We start from the raw sequence: 14,706 nt of genomic DNA, 5'->3' as shown, positions 1-14,706 counted from the left end.
AAAACACCAAAGGGATTTTTATCATCTAAAAATAAGCCATGTTATGTGTTTCTGTGAATAATACTGTAAATATTTTCCTGTGTATTAATGAATCTTTGAAGACTGAATTCTCAAAAGCTAAATAATACTCTAATGAAAACTTATATATTTATGAGAATATTCTAAAATTTAAACATAGCTAAGTGACATAAATCTTTATGCATATCACTAGTCACTGAGTTTTTAGAAAATGAAAGTATTGTACATGTACAGCTGTCCCATAACCCCGCTTACTGACTAGGAGTTCCTTCTGTAGATAACAAGGATCAGAAGTAGGCATCCACAGAGAGGAGGCGTTTCCACCCTGGTGTCCCTGGGTTATGCCAGATGGTGGTTGGATTTGCTGGTCCATGCTCATGGAGTTCAAATTGTCTCCATCTACTGTAGTTACCCAGCCCCTTTCTCTGTGCCTAGGACATGCTTATGTGAAACGACTTTCCTGATCCCAGTCACGTGCTGGCACATCTGCAGACACAGCTGCTGCCTCTTCAACTCTAACTAGCTCACACTTCCTGGGATGCAGCTGGGCACATTGCTTCCTCCTGATTGGTGTCCCCATTATGTGGTCATCTCTTTGAGCACATATTGATAGAAACAAACCTGGTGAAGTCTTTGTGAATCACTGGGCAGAGTTTCCATCATCTCTGTTGGGGGTGAGGGATTGCTTTCACTGCTACTAATTTGAACAAGGGCAGAAATGTAGATTGTAATGGTAGAACAAACCTTAATTCTTGTCAATACTGTTGGTTTTATTCTTAGGAGACACAAATTTTTGATCTACAAGTTTAAAGTATCTAATCTGAATTACACTAGTTATAATTTTCTGAAGTCTAAATTAGATTTAAATATATAAGTTGGATGATCTAATTTGAAGACTCTGTTCCAATTGTAGTTTATTATGCTATTTGAACATCCATGTAAAACATCTTGGAAAGAAATGAAAAGTACATAAAATGGCCCTCAAAAAAAGTACATAAGATAGCCCTCATCTTATATCCTTGTCAAAAATTATCACATCTCCCCCTTGACAATCAATCCCAAAGAACCCAAACAATTAGCAGAGTTGATAGTTACACTTTTTGTTGAGTAGTGGAAGGATTCGCACTCTCTGCAATGCAGTAAATCAGCTGGTGGGATGCGTGGTTGGTTTACCCATTGGTCATTGCTGCTGTGGGTCAAAGGGATCCCAAGTAAGCCTTCAGTGGATGCAAATACCCTTCCTCAAGTGAAGTGTGACGAGGTCTGTGGTGTGACTGTGTCCTGTGTTTGGACATGTCACACTCCATAGCCAGACAGAGGAGCAAGACAACAGGACCCACACCCTCCTCAGCCCTGAGTCCTCCCTCATTTGCCTGCAGAGAGAGTGATCTGCACTGCTGAGCCAGGAGGCTGTTGGGTGTGGACCTGCTTTTGCAATTGGATGCTCTAGGATTTCATGTCAGATTTCTCGTATCACGTTGTTGTTTTCTCCATAGGGTGGCGGCAGAGCTAGGAGTCCTGAGCAGTCTGTCAATTCTGTACCAACAAGATTTCCTACTAAGAAGACTGAAGATTTTATTTTTCTTCCTAGGATTCATCCCAGTGTGTAGCCTTGGGGTGGCTCAAGTGGGCAGGATGAACTTCGGAAAGGATGTCAGCACCTTGAAGTACTTCACCATTTGTGGCTTACAAGAGGGCTACGAACCGTTTGCTGTTAATACAAACAGAGACATTACCATGTGGCTGAGCAAGAGGCTCCCTCAGTTTCTCCAGGTTCCATCAAACCATGAACATATTGAGGTTTGCTTTTTCTTTATGAATTAGACCATTTCCAAAAACCAAGAATAGAACTGTCTTTACATTTTTTTTACACATGTAACCGTTGCTACTCAGAAAATTATTGTAACTGACCTAAAATGGTGACACTAGTGTGTTTCATAGTAGTGGATCTAAGTAGTGGTTCAGCCTCTCATGTTGGATACTTGACCAGTACCTTATTAGGCTGATGAATGATGCTTATATGCCTATATTCTATATGTAGGGAGTGTTGGGCCAGATTTGAGTGAGCACCTCGTGCCATGAATTTTTCAAGACATCTTTAGGGTTACAAATGGGACTCAGAGAGAGCATTGACTCTTGTATCTGCAAGGAGTTGGTTCTAGGATCTCTTCAAGTTACCCAAATCTGAAGATGCTCAAGTCCTTTTGATAAAACAGCATAGTATTTGCTCATGCACACCCTTCCATTTAGATGAAATCATCTCTGAGTTGCTTCTAATATCTGATAGTGTGTAAGTAGTTGTCATACTCTGTTGTTCAGGGCACAACAACAAGAAAAATGGCCTAACTATACTCAATACAGTTGCAGTTTTTCCTGCATATTTTCCATCATCAGTGGGACCTGCAGATAGTCAGGGTGGATTGTGCTTCCACAGTGTAGTGTCCTGTGTTCCCTCATCTCTTACTAAATGATGCCACATGTGGGTTGTACTGTGGGTTCTCAAAACATGATATGGATTAGTCCTTTTGGGGACCAGGAAATGAATACTGGGTGGTGGGGGGAGTAGAACGTGAACTACTGCTTCTTCTTCATAGGTAACCAGAATAGATGGCACCATAGACAGCTCCCCGTGTCTCAAGGTCACTCAGAAGTCCTTTGGCTCCCAGAACAGCAGCACCGACATCATGTTTTACCGCCTGAGCATGCCCATCGAGTGCGCCGAGGTCTTCTCCAAGACTGTGGCTGGGGGGCTCCCGGGTGCTGGCCTCTTTGGGCCCAAGAATGAGTTGGAGGACTATGATGATTCTGACTTTGAGGTTCTGATGAAGACAGCTCATGGCCATCTGGTTTCTGACCGGAGTGACAAAGATAAAGAAGCTACAAAGCCGGAGTTTAATAACCACAAGGACTACGCTCAGGAGAAGCCCTCTCGTCTGAAACAGAGGTGGTTAGCAGACGTGATAGGACTCTAAGCACGCAGTTATGCTGTGGGGAGAATTATAACAAAGGGCAAAGGGCTTTCTAGTATTAATTTGTTCCTCCTCCTCCTCTTGTTGTGAAAGATTTTTGCAGGGGTAGATAAATCAACTCAGTGTTCTGTTAGAGCAGATGTAATCTACTCTAAGAGTTACTTTTTGAGTCTGTTTCTACATTCTTGCTTGAAACTTAGAATGTTCTCCTAAATAGTTTTTTTCTGTGGTCAGAAAGATGAATTGTTTTAGCATTCTTTCCTGGGCTAAATCAGGGTTTCTCCACCCCAGTCTTGTTTACTTTTGTGGGGTCATTCCTGGTTGTAGGGGCTTGCACTGGGCATTAAAGGGCACCGAGGAGCACCCGTGAAGATGCCAGTGGCACCCCATCCTCCTCTAACCACAACCAAGAGTATCTCCACATGGTCCCCAAAACCCCCCAGGGAGCACAGCTGCCCTCGTTGAGGACCACACAGTGGGTTGTAGGCTCACATTTGATGTAGGCAGAGCATTTTATTGTTCTTCATTCCTGATTCTTCCCTATCTTTTAGATTTTTGCTTAGAAGAACAAAGCCAGATTACAGCACCAGCCACTCCGCAAGGCTGACGGAAGATGTCCTTGCTGATGACAGGGACGACTATGACTTCCTGATGCAGACTTCCACGGTAGGCGGTGGCAGCTGCTGTTGCTGACTCTGCGTCTTGGCTCCTGTGCTTGGACTCAGTGTATCCAGCAACATGCTTTAATGATTTGTTTGTATTTTTAGATACATTTCAGGGAAGGAAAATTTGAAAAAATAATTTATATGTTGTGATGTATGTTATGCAATAAGAGAGCTATTTTAGGGGAAAAGTCCTTAATGACACCCAAACCCAGATTTTGCTGTCCTGTTTCTTGATGAAATTTCAATTTTCCACTTGACTTTTCTAAGTGCATATAGTTTCTTTCACCTTAAATCATTTGTCCTGTTCTGTGAGAGCTCAGGTTTTGCTCTCTGCCACGTTAAATTTTCAAAAGTACTCTCCCCAAATTGCCAGACAGGAAAAACAGCCCTGTCTGTTGTAGAGTGCGCCCACATTTGAGTTTGATGTTCACATGTTAGATCTGAACTTCTTCAGAGTGATTGTAAAGTGTCAGAATATACTTATCAGAGATAGGGGTGGCCTGGCCTCAAAGAGGCATAGGTGAGTGTTGTTGCATAGGCAGATGGATGCTGTTGTTGCATACATATACCGAATGTGCATACACACGTGTGTATGTACACATGCAGACACGCATGCACACTTGGGAGTGTGTAAACACCTCCACTCATTCAGCATATTTGCTCAGATAATCTCTTCTCTCTTTTCCATTATTTCTGAGTTAATTCTGGATCTCTGGTATAAAACACTTCTGACTTGTCAGTGTCTGTCTTTCATGCCTAAAACATTTTAATCTGGCCAACTGACTTTAAACAAAGAAGTATGTTCTTGGGTACTATAAAGAGTTAGACAGCCACTATCAGTGTGAATCAAGATACAGTTGCTCTGTTTGGCTGTCCAACACCTGGTCTTTCTGTCTCGGCAGTACTATTACTCAGTGAGAATCTTTCCCGGACAAGAACCTGCTAACGTCTGGGTGGGCTGGATCACGTCGGATTTCCACCAGTATGATACAGGCTTTGACTTGGACAGAGTTCGCACAGTGACAGTCACTCTAGGAGACGAAAAAGGAAAAGTGCATGAAAGGTTGGTTTTCCTCAGTGTTTTTTTTTTTTAAACATAAATGACATCTGAAAAAAAATTGGTAAATCTAGATATTTTTGTTTCTTGGATTTTGTGCCCAGGATATATCTCTAGGAACAGTATAATCAAGCCATTAATGCCCATGTCCTTTTTGTTACTTCTATAAACCAACAAGGAATCTATTAAAAGCAAAGAGCGTCCATAAGAATGGGCAATACCTCTGTGTTCCTTAGGCAGCAACACTCATAACCGGGGTTGCCAGGACTTAGGCTTTGTTTTAGACGCAGGAGGGTGACCGTGAGGTATTTAGCATGTCTGATAAGTATTTTGGGAAGTGGATGTGTGGTGGGAAGAGTTATGGCGGCAGTGTGGGTTGGTAGTTGAAGCCAGGTGGGTGTGTTTGAACTCAGACTGAGGAGCAGTGGGTTCTTTCCTCAGCTTTGCCTTTGACTCGCTGTGTGGCTTTGGGTAAGTCAGTTACACTTTCTGTGCCATCCTTTTTCATTTGTAAAACAAATCAAACTCAAACCAAACCTTCAAAAAAGTGAAGAAGGCTATCTTCCTTGCAGAATAAGACAAGAGAAGATCTGACCATTCGCTTCTCCCCTTTGTGCCCATGCATCCTCTCTGATCTGCTGTGACAGGTCTCAGCTGAGTCCTCCATGGCGTTGCTTTCCTTCTACACCTGCGCCATCCCTCTTGGTGACTGGGAAACTTGCTGTCCTACCCTCAGGTTGTCACATGTGAAGTGACTGAGCACTCGAGATGGGGGCTGAGCAAAAAATCCTAGATGAGGAGTATTTTGTATCCAGAGGGGACCCCAAACCCCACGTCTCCAGGAGAATTTTTAGCCTTGAATTTGATTTTAAAAGATGGCAACAATGTAAAGAAACAGCTGGATGGGTGAACTGACAGAAGATTTTGGTGTAGGGAACAGAGGACAGGGAAGGGTCGTTGAATCTTAAGTACTGAGTGCAAAGGGACGCAGCCTGAATTTGATTGTCCAAAACTGGCCTCATCCCAGCCTGTGTGTTCTCCCCTCCTGCTTGCCTGCCTTGGCTAGTCTCGCTACTGTGCTCATCTACAGTGCCGGAGGAGGAGTGGAGATGAAGCTCAGGGCACTGAACTTTGTACCATCTCCAATAAAGGTTTTGGTGGAGGTCAAAATCAGGTGGTTTTGCTGTTAACATCTCTGATTTTGTGCATAATTCTAGTTAACTTCGTCTCTCATAACAGATCACCAGGAATTATTCGTAAAGGGGCATAATTTTAGCCAAATTTTAAAGATTTTTGAATCACAATTGCTCATGCAGAATTTGCCTAAGGGCTTTGATGGTGTGTGGAAACGAACGTTTCTCATCTCAGAATGAGCAGTTAAAAAAAGAGATGAAAATTACAAATTTTGATGATGATTAAATAGTTGAGCTTTTTTGAACCTCAGAAAAAGGTCCAGTTTGGTTTGAGTTTTCGGAGAGAAGGTGCAGGTCAGTTCTTATTTGGTTCAAACTCATTGACTTGTCTCCATTAGGTGTGGAATTTAGAGGCGTGTCAGCCCTGGCTCAGAACGTCCACCGCAGTCAATGGAGTTTTGCTCAGAATCACAGAATCCGGCCCATTCTGCACCACTCCCATTACAGCATGAGCTTGTTGCTTGCGCCGCATAATTTAGGTTTAGTTTGCAAGATGTACATGCTTTCTCTTATATCTGCAATCAGACAAAGATAAAAATGTTCTCTCTTTTTTTTTTTTTTTTTTTTGCAATCCAGTATCAAACGCAGCAACTGCTATATGGTGTGTGCAGGCGAGAGCATGAGCCCCGGGCAAGGACGCAACAACAACGGGCTAGAGATCGGCTGTGTGGTAGACGCCGCCACGGGGCTGCTCACGTTCATTGCCAACGGCAAGGAGCTGAGCACATACTATCAGGTACTTGATCTGTGACGGCCTCATGCTTGAGGTAGGAAGAGGTGTTCTCACAGTAAAGAGAAACATATTGTGATATCAAAAGATAAATTAGAAATTAAGAGGAAAATGGAAACAAATGGGTTAATAATGTGTGCTTACTTCTGTTGAATATTAACAATGCCTAAGCCATTCATTCCTCTAAAAATATTCAGGCATAAGGAAGTACTCCCCCTAATTATTGAGAGAAGATACTCACAGGAGAGAGGAGAATTCCCTTGTTTTTAGGAAGAAGATGCCTTCTGTCTTCTTTCTTTATTAATCACACTTCATCTGTGTGTTTGTTGAAGGTGGAGCCAAGCACAAAGCTGTTTCCTGCAGTGTTCGCACAAGCTACGAGCCCCAATGTGTTCCAGTTTGAACTGGGAAGAATTAAGGTAAGGGAGGCTGTTCCCTAGTATTGCATTTGTGTCATTTCTGTGGGGTCTAACATGTACTTCAGATGAATTCACTGTATTTTCAGTGCTGAGGTGGATCAAGCCAGTCACTCTCCGAAGCAAAGATAGCCATGTTTGTAACATAATTCAAAAGAGCTTCTCTTTGATTATCTTAAATATATTATTCAATAACACTAGACTTAGATACAAGAAAAGTGCCCAATTCCAGACAATACAGTGATCACTGGACTCACTGGTGGGCTCATTTACAGAGGTAGATACTTCAAGTGGGGCTGCTTAGAATGATAGCATGAGCAGAGTCCTCTGGAGATGTTTCTGGAGGCACAGCTAAGCTGGTCTGTCAGAAGGAAGAGGTGACCTGCTGGTTGACCACCAACTGCCAATTTAATTGGTGCTCTGATTATGTTGGCCAGGAGAGGGCTTTCTTAGGGAGAGAATGTATGTAAGAGTAGAAGGGTTGAAAGTTAGGAGTTCAGTGTGATTATAACTGGGAATGCCTTCTGGAAATGGCTGGACATTGCTGACCAAGTCCAGATTGAAAGGCCTTGAAGGCCATGCTAAGACACTGGCACCTCGTAGAGCAGCAGTTATTGGAGATTTGAGTGTAATGAGACTTGTTTTGGAAAGCGAATTAGTAGTACCATGGAGCGGGGATCTGGCAGCAGTAGGTAGGTTTTGACGATTATAGTTGATGAGACTTGGGAAAGTCAAATGGGGAGGAAGTGATAAATGAACTGTTTTATAGGAGAAATTGATGGGATTGACAATGAATTGGAATTGATAGGATTTGTCAATTGGAATGAAGTACTAGAATCAGGATTTGTTCAAATTTTTTTAGTTTGGACAATTTGTGGATACTGATGCTACACATAGAAATGCTTATTGAAAATCACAAAAAGAAGTTGAAATTAATTTTGCAATTTTAAAATTGAAGTGTCAAGTACACATTGGGGTGAATACAGTATAGTTTTTCCAGTCCTGCTCAATGACCTGGGACATTCTTAAACTATGAGCACATTCTCTGCCTCTCTAAAATAGGTCTTATGGTATCTGTTTTATAGGGTTAAAATAACTAAAAGTCTTAAACTGAGGCTGATACAGAGCATCTTCTCAATAAATTTTTATAAAATACATATGTTTAATACAAATGTACACATACACATATATACAGTTGTGCCCCAAGAAAGAGAGCTAGGCTGGAGATCAAGCTTTTAGTAATATTAAGTCAGGTGGAATTCATCTTTTCAAGTAAGTGAATTCCCTGAGGGTGAATGTAGAGAGTGAGAAGGTGACTGGGTAGAGACACTGGTGTTACCAGCCAAGAGGCTGAAGACACACAGCTGGGAGTGTAGGAAGAGAAGTAAAGGAAATAGCTCATAGAAGCCATGCAAAGAGAGGGTTTTCAGAATTGGAGTGGCCACAATCTCAGATACAGATGCCATAGCAAGGTAGACTAAAGGAATCCGTAGCCTTTATTGAACCAGGCAGGCTCTAATGACCTCTCCAGAAGAACTTCAGGGACATGATGGGAGAAGCTTGTGTTACCTTGAATTCAAGATCAAAGGTGAAAGGAAGGAGCAGCAAGTTGATGCCTGTTATAATTATAGAAAATTTGTCAATCAGTAGCCGTTTCAGAGGACTCTGATTGGTATTTTGAGTTGTCCATTTGGTATTTCCATCTGGATGTCTAATTGACATCTTCAGCTGACCATGTCCTCACTGGACTCAGTATCAATGTTCCCCCCACCCTGCCTGACTTTCCCTCTTCCCCATGTTGGATAATAACAAATCCAGTTGCTTAGGCCTCAAACCTGGAGTCATCCTGGACTTCCCTCCTATATTTCTGCATCCCAGGTCCAGCCCAGGTAGATCCTCTACCTGCTGACCTCCCACACCATTCCTTTTGCTGGTCACCTTTTCTGACGTCTGTGATGTCATTTCTCATCTAGTTGACTCCGGTTGTTTCTAGATGGGTTTCTAATTCACCTTTGCCCATCTGCTTGCCATGCAACTGAGTGACTCTCACTGCTTAAAAACACAAGTCAGGTCAGATCAGTGTACTGCCAAGAGCCCCGGAAGCCCTGGTTCCTTGAGAATGAAACCTAGATGTGGAGTCCCTGAAGAGACCTGATGTACATTGCCTCTCTGACTTCCTTTCCTGTGCCCTAGCACAGTGGCCCCAAGCTCCTCCTTAAACTTCCTCTACAGGTTCTTTGCCCTGCATATTTCCTCTGCATGGAAATTTCTGCCTCATATACCTACATGTTCCTTCTCTGTTTGGTCTTTCTTTTAATGTCACCTTCTCTGATGTCCAATGGTTTATAATTGCTGTCCTATGTTCTGATTTCTCTATTCTGGTTTGCTTCCCACCCCCATGCCATGATATCTCTTCTAACATACTACTTAATTTATTGTTGATTTTTTAAAATTTTATATCTCCAAGAAAAATGGAAGTTGGGCCTGGGCAATGTAGCTCAGTGGTAAAGCACTCTCTGAGCTAATGCAAGGCCCTAGGTTTGACTCCACTGCTACAAGATAAAAAACAAAAATAAAGCTGTATGAGGGCGGAGGTTTTATTTATTATGTTCATTGGAATGTTCTTAGTACCCCAAACAGGAAATAGGAAAAGACTTTAAAGACAAGGCACCTCCAGCATGTGGTGGGAGCTCTCCAGAGAGGAATAGGTGGAAAGTCATACAGAGATGGAAGGTCCATATTTGCATGTAGTCCCAGAAGAGGAAAGCAGGGATGTGTCAGGATCTAAGTGGAGAAATGATCTTTGAGAAAAGGCAAGACTTTTCTTTTCCTAAGACTGGCCAAAGCTGCATTTTTGGAGGTAGATGAGAAATAAATTGTCTTGTTTAATACTAAATTAATTCCATTTTCTTGGTTGATAGCCGGGTTTATCTGTTGGGCTGTCACTGGTATGTAGTATAAGAGGGAGTGGGTTAAGGTGGAGAGTATGATGGGGGACAGAGGGTGAGAAGCCATTGCTTTGGCAGCTCTAAGGGATATTGTAAATCTACCCCTCTCTGCTTCCCCATCCCCTAGAATGTGATGCCTCTCTCTGCGGGATTGTTCAAGAGTGAGCACAAGAACCCCGTGCCCCAGTGCCCACCGCGTCTCCATGTGCAGTTCCTGTCACATGTCCTGTGGAGCAGGATGCCCAACCAGTTTTTGAAGGTGGACGTCTCACGGATAAGCGAGCGCCAAGGCTGGCTGGTGCAGTGTCTGGATCCTCTGCAGTTTATGTCTCTCCACATCCCCGAGGAGAACAGGTCAGCCCTGCACATCCTTCACTGTCCTATTGGGAGGCTGCAATCAGACTTGGGCCCAGGGTTCAGAGATGGCGCCAAGGAACAGACTGAGGTTTGAACAGTCTGGTTGGCATTGAAATTATGATTCTGTATGTTCCAGGTTTAAATCTGTTTCCTGCTCACTTTGTTATATGTAAAAAATGATACTTCAGTTGCAAATGCAACTGGTAGTGTCAGGCTCTGTCCTTCCCTTTTCTTTTACCTTGAGACGACATAGCAGTATTGTCATCTACATTTCAGACAGGTGCACCTGCAATGTGACTCAGGACTTAGCAGAGTGGTGAGATCAGAGTTGTGAGAGATTGAAGGTGGAATCAGGAATCACTTAGTTCAGCTCTTCAGTTTATAGATGTGAAGAGCCCAGAGTCCTTGATGAAAGAAAGGTGTGACAGTATTGTGAGCCCTTTCAGATCGATTTATGTGTGTTCTAGACAGGATTAGTAATGACAAAACATGATAAAAACTCAAACGTAGCTTCATTTATGATTTTCAGTTTTTCCATATGATTGTGAGTTAATTGTATAGATTTCACTTTAGCAGACATATTATTAATAAGGATATAAATATATGCTTTTAACCAAGATTTCTCTCCCAAAAGTTAGTCACAAGTTGACTGAAAACATGGCATGAAAACAGCATAAAGACCAATATACTTGTTCTCTTAGATTTTTAATCTAAAAATGGTTGTAGGAGCTATGTCCATTTCTATATCTCTGTATGTGCTTGGCATTTCCATTTGATTTTAAGTCCTTTAACATTTACTTTTGTGGCCAGGGGTGGAGCTCAGTGGTGAAGCGTTCCCCTAACTCATGGAGCGCCTGGGCTTGATCCCCAGCATTACCAGAAACAACAACAGCATTAAACCTGTCAGTTCCTCAAAACATGAAATACTGAGTCATCAGGTGCCCCAGCTCTGTTTCTCAGTATGTATTCAAATGAAAACCTGTCCCCCAAGTAGTACAAGAACGTACAGAGAATCATCATTCACAGTAGTTAAAGCAGGATCAACCCCTGTGCCCACCAACGGATGAGTAGTTAAATCTATCCACATTACTTGACCACAAAGCGGACTGGAGTACAGATAGACACTACAAACTAGAACCTGGCAAACATGTGCAGTGCAGGAAGTCAACCACCAGAGACCACAAACTGTGGTCCGTAAGAGGCAGCTCTTCTGCAACAGGAAGTAGACTGGTGGTCACCAGGGCTGCTGAGGGGTTCTGGATTCCCCCTGGGTGCTGAGAAGTCCTTGGTATGACTTATGGCAGTGGCTGCAAGACTCCATTCATGGGTAAAGACTATTGGCTATGTGCATTACATAAGTGAATTGGACAGTATGCAAATTGTAGCTTCACAAAGACATTTTAACATAAAAGAAAGTCAAAGAAAAATTAAATGTGCCACTGAATTGTTTACATTAAATGTTTATGTATCTTTGTGAAATACTAGAAAAATACATATTTTATAATGTATTCTTGGTTATGATTAGATTTTATTTTTAATTCCATACTTATGTTTTGTGAGGTAACTTTTGTATCAGAATTTTGCATTTGAAGATGTTTCTAACAAATACACTGAACAATCCAAAGAAACGTAACATTTGGGAAGGAGTATGTCTTTATGAGGGAAGCACATTCTCTCCCTGCTAAGAGAATTTGAATGTTCTAATAGAATATTTTGATGTGCCGTGATCATAAACTCAAGATATGCCTGTGCCATGGCCTACTCTATGGTGGCCATTAATTTGGAAAACCAGGAAGGAGCAATGAGTGATTGAGAAAAGATGAACACACACATAGAGAAAGCTTGGAACAGATGGTACTCCATCCTCTGATGGCAGAACAGTGACCAGAGTGAGCTCAGCATTTTTATTGTATAGGTTTTTATCATCAAAAGGTTACTTGTGGGAAAGGTTTTGCAAAGCAAGCAGACTGAAGGATGCAGCCCTGGTGAGACATTAAGGTTATTTTGGTGTGCTCAGAATTCTCTATCCCTGGGAGCTGGTGCCTGACCTCAAAGTCCAGGCTGGGAATCACCATAACAACTGGACAATCTTGATCTGCACCTTTGCCCAGGAAATTCCCAGTGCAAATGCAGCCACAAGGCAGTCAGAGGCCATGATCCAAGTCACTGCTCACCATATCTCTCCCTTTTTAATTTTTAAAATATAACCAATATATGTCTATTCTGAAGTGTTACATCTGGGGTCAGATGAGCTTGCAGATGACTGTCCTTTGTCCTGTTCTCTTTTTCCCTTTGAGTATGGGAACCCTTACTGCTCTAAGGAGAAATGGGCAATGACCACTCTGGCTGCTTCAGCCTGAGCAGGGGCAACATAGGGCAAGGAGTTTGGGATTCCCCCCTAGGAATGTTTTGAACACTTGAGGGATCTGATGCAAAATTCTGGTTTGGAAAAAACAGGTTGTAAAGTCATCTGAGGGGTGGGTACTTCCATGAGAGAAACAAGGACTCACAAGTATTGGAATGAGATCAATATAAAATAAATAAATATGATGATGATATAGAGACCAGCAATTTTTTCTTTTAGTAGGAGGTGCAAGAGCTAAGAAATTGTATTGACAGATAAGAGCAGGTTGATGTTTTAAGAAATCCTTATTATTTTAACTCATAGATGATTAAACTTTGGTTTATATCAACATTGATATTTTATCTTAGGAAAAGCCTTGGATAACTTTAACTGATTGTACTAATTATATATAACCAATTTACTTACAAACTTTCTAAAATTTACCCTTCACAAACCTCCTGCAACTTAAACAAAACTTCTGCAATTTACTTAGACATTCTGTAACTTTTTATTTTTATCACCTAAAGACATTGTATATATAGAAATATTTACTTTTTCCTTCTGCTTTTTATATTTCTATACCTAGAACCTTCTTATATCTCTTACCCTCCTTTTTAAATACTAAAATATATTTTCATACCTTTTCATATCTCCTTTGTAACTCTTGATCCCTTTTTAAATTTACCTTCTGAAACCCTTATGAAATTTCCAAGTTTAGATAAATTACTCCGCTTTAATAAAATGGAATATTTTTTGTTTTTTTAATATCTAAATTATACTTTGTATATGAATTACACCAAATAGAATCTTACCTCTTAATAACCTTATTTTATTGAAGACATAGACACTAAAGCAAACTCAAACTTTTTTCATTTAACAATTTATAAAAATACATTTAATGTTTAAATATATTACCTATGGAATTTAAGAAGTTAAGAGTACTTGATTTTATATTTAGCAATTTAACTTTGTGAATTAATCAGATGTATCCTTTAACATGTTTCTGAAGATTGATCTCATTTAGGTAAATCCCACTTACTTATTCTAACTATAAAAAGCAGGATATCAGACAAGTGTAGTTAATAGTTTTTATCAGATCAGAGTTTACTTTTGGCTCAGATTAGAGTCCTGAAATCCCCCATAAATATTTTTCAAGGAAAAGAATATTTCTATATATGAGACCATTCTGTTTTTCTCCCAGTGCTGTAGTGTTAGGGAGGAACTAGTTAAGGAAGGATGGTGGAGTGTGAGAGCGGACAAGATAGTCTAAAGGTCCCACAAGCAGCTTGAATTCAAAAGTGACTCATTTTTTTCCTTCATTCTCAAGCCAGTTTTGAATAATTGCCACTGCAATTTACATTTTTAAATGCAAGTTGAGAGAGAGAGAGAGAGAGAGAGAGAGAAAAGATATCTGGCAGAAGCTGAGAAGCAAGGAAAGCTGCTGTTTTGAGCTTGAGAGGCAAAACCTCATGCATAGAGCATTTTAATTATTTTTTCCTTTTTTGCTTACATGGAGATTCCTTTCTTTGGATCCAGCATGGCCTTTGTTTACACCAGGTATAAACTTGCTCCTCACCTTTCTTTGATATGTCCTCAGAAGCATCCCCTCATCTAATCACTGAAGTTCCCCTGTGTCCGGCCCGTGTTCAGGTGCCAACTGTCATGGCCTGCTCTGCTGCAGCTGTTAATTCACAAACTGTCAAGGGGTGATGGGAGAATTGAGAAAAGATGAACACATACATAGAGAAAGCTGGGACCAGGTGGGGCACTGTCCTTTGTTGGAGTAACAGTGACCCAGAGCTATCTCAGTACATTTATTATATAGGTTTTTTTTCATCAAAAGGTTGTTTGTGGGAAAGGTTCTGCAAAGCAGGCTGACTGGAGGATGCAGCACTGATGAGACATTAGGGTTATTTTGTTATGTTCGGAATTCTCCTGGTACCTCAGCTCAAAGTCCAGACTGATATAATTCTGTGACCTTGCACAGAGCCACCTCGGGCTGGGCATAA

General features: G+C 41.3%; 1 protein-coding gene across 1 annotated transcript in view; it reads left to right on the top strand.

Moving 5' to 3' along the window:
- Nucleotides 1-14,706, top strand: part of RYR2 (ryanodine receptor 2) — a 610,498-nt gene that overhangs the window by 407,126 nt on the left and 188,666 nt on the right. The window contains exons 30-36 of the mRNA XM_081299889.1: nucleotides 1,610-1,818; nucleotides 2,613-2,962; nucleotides 3,539-3,653; nucleotides 4,555-4,715; nucleotides 6,479-6,638; nucleotides 6,965-7,051; nucleotides 10,124-10,350. Of these exons, the coding sequence (XP_081156015.1) occupies nucleotides 1,610-1,818; nucleotides 2,613-2,962; nucleotides 3,539-3,653; nucleotides 4,555-4,715; nucleotides 6,479-6,638; nucleotides 6,965-7,051; nucleotides 10,124-10,350 (1,309 nt within the window). The remainder of the gene's footprint in view (nucleotides 1-1,609; nucleotides 1,819-2,612; nucleotides 2,963-3,538; nucleotides 3,654-4,554; nucleotides 4,716-6,478; nucleotides 6,639-6,964; nucleotides 7,052-10,123; nucleotides 10,351-14,706) is intronic.

This window comes from Spermophilus citellus (assembly GCF_964194105.1).
Source record: "Spermophilus citellus genome assembly, chromosome: 6".
Taxonomy (NCBI): domain Eukaryota; kingdom Metazoa; phylum Chordata; class Mammalia; order Rodentia; family Sciuridae; genus Spermophilus; species Spermophilus citellus.
This window is presented reverse-complemented; position numbering and strand designations above follow the sequence as displayed.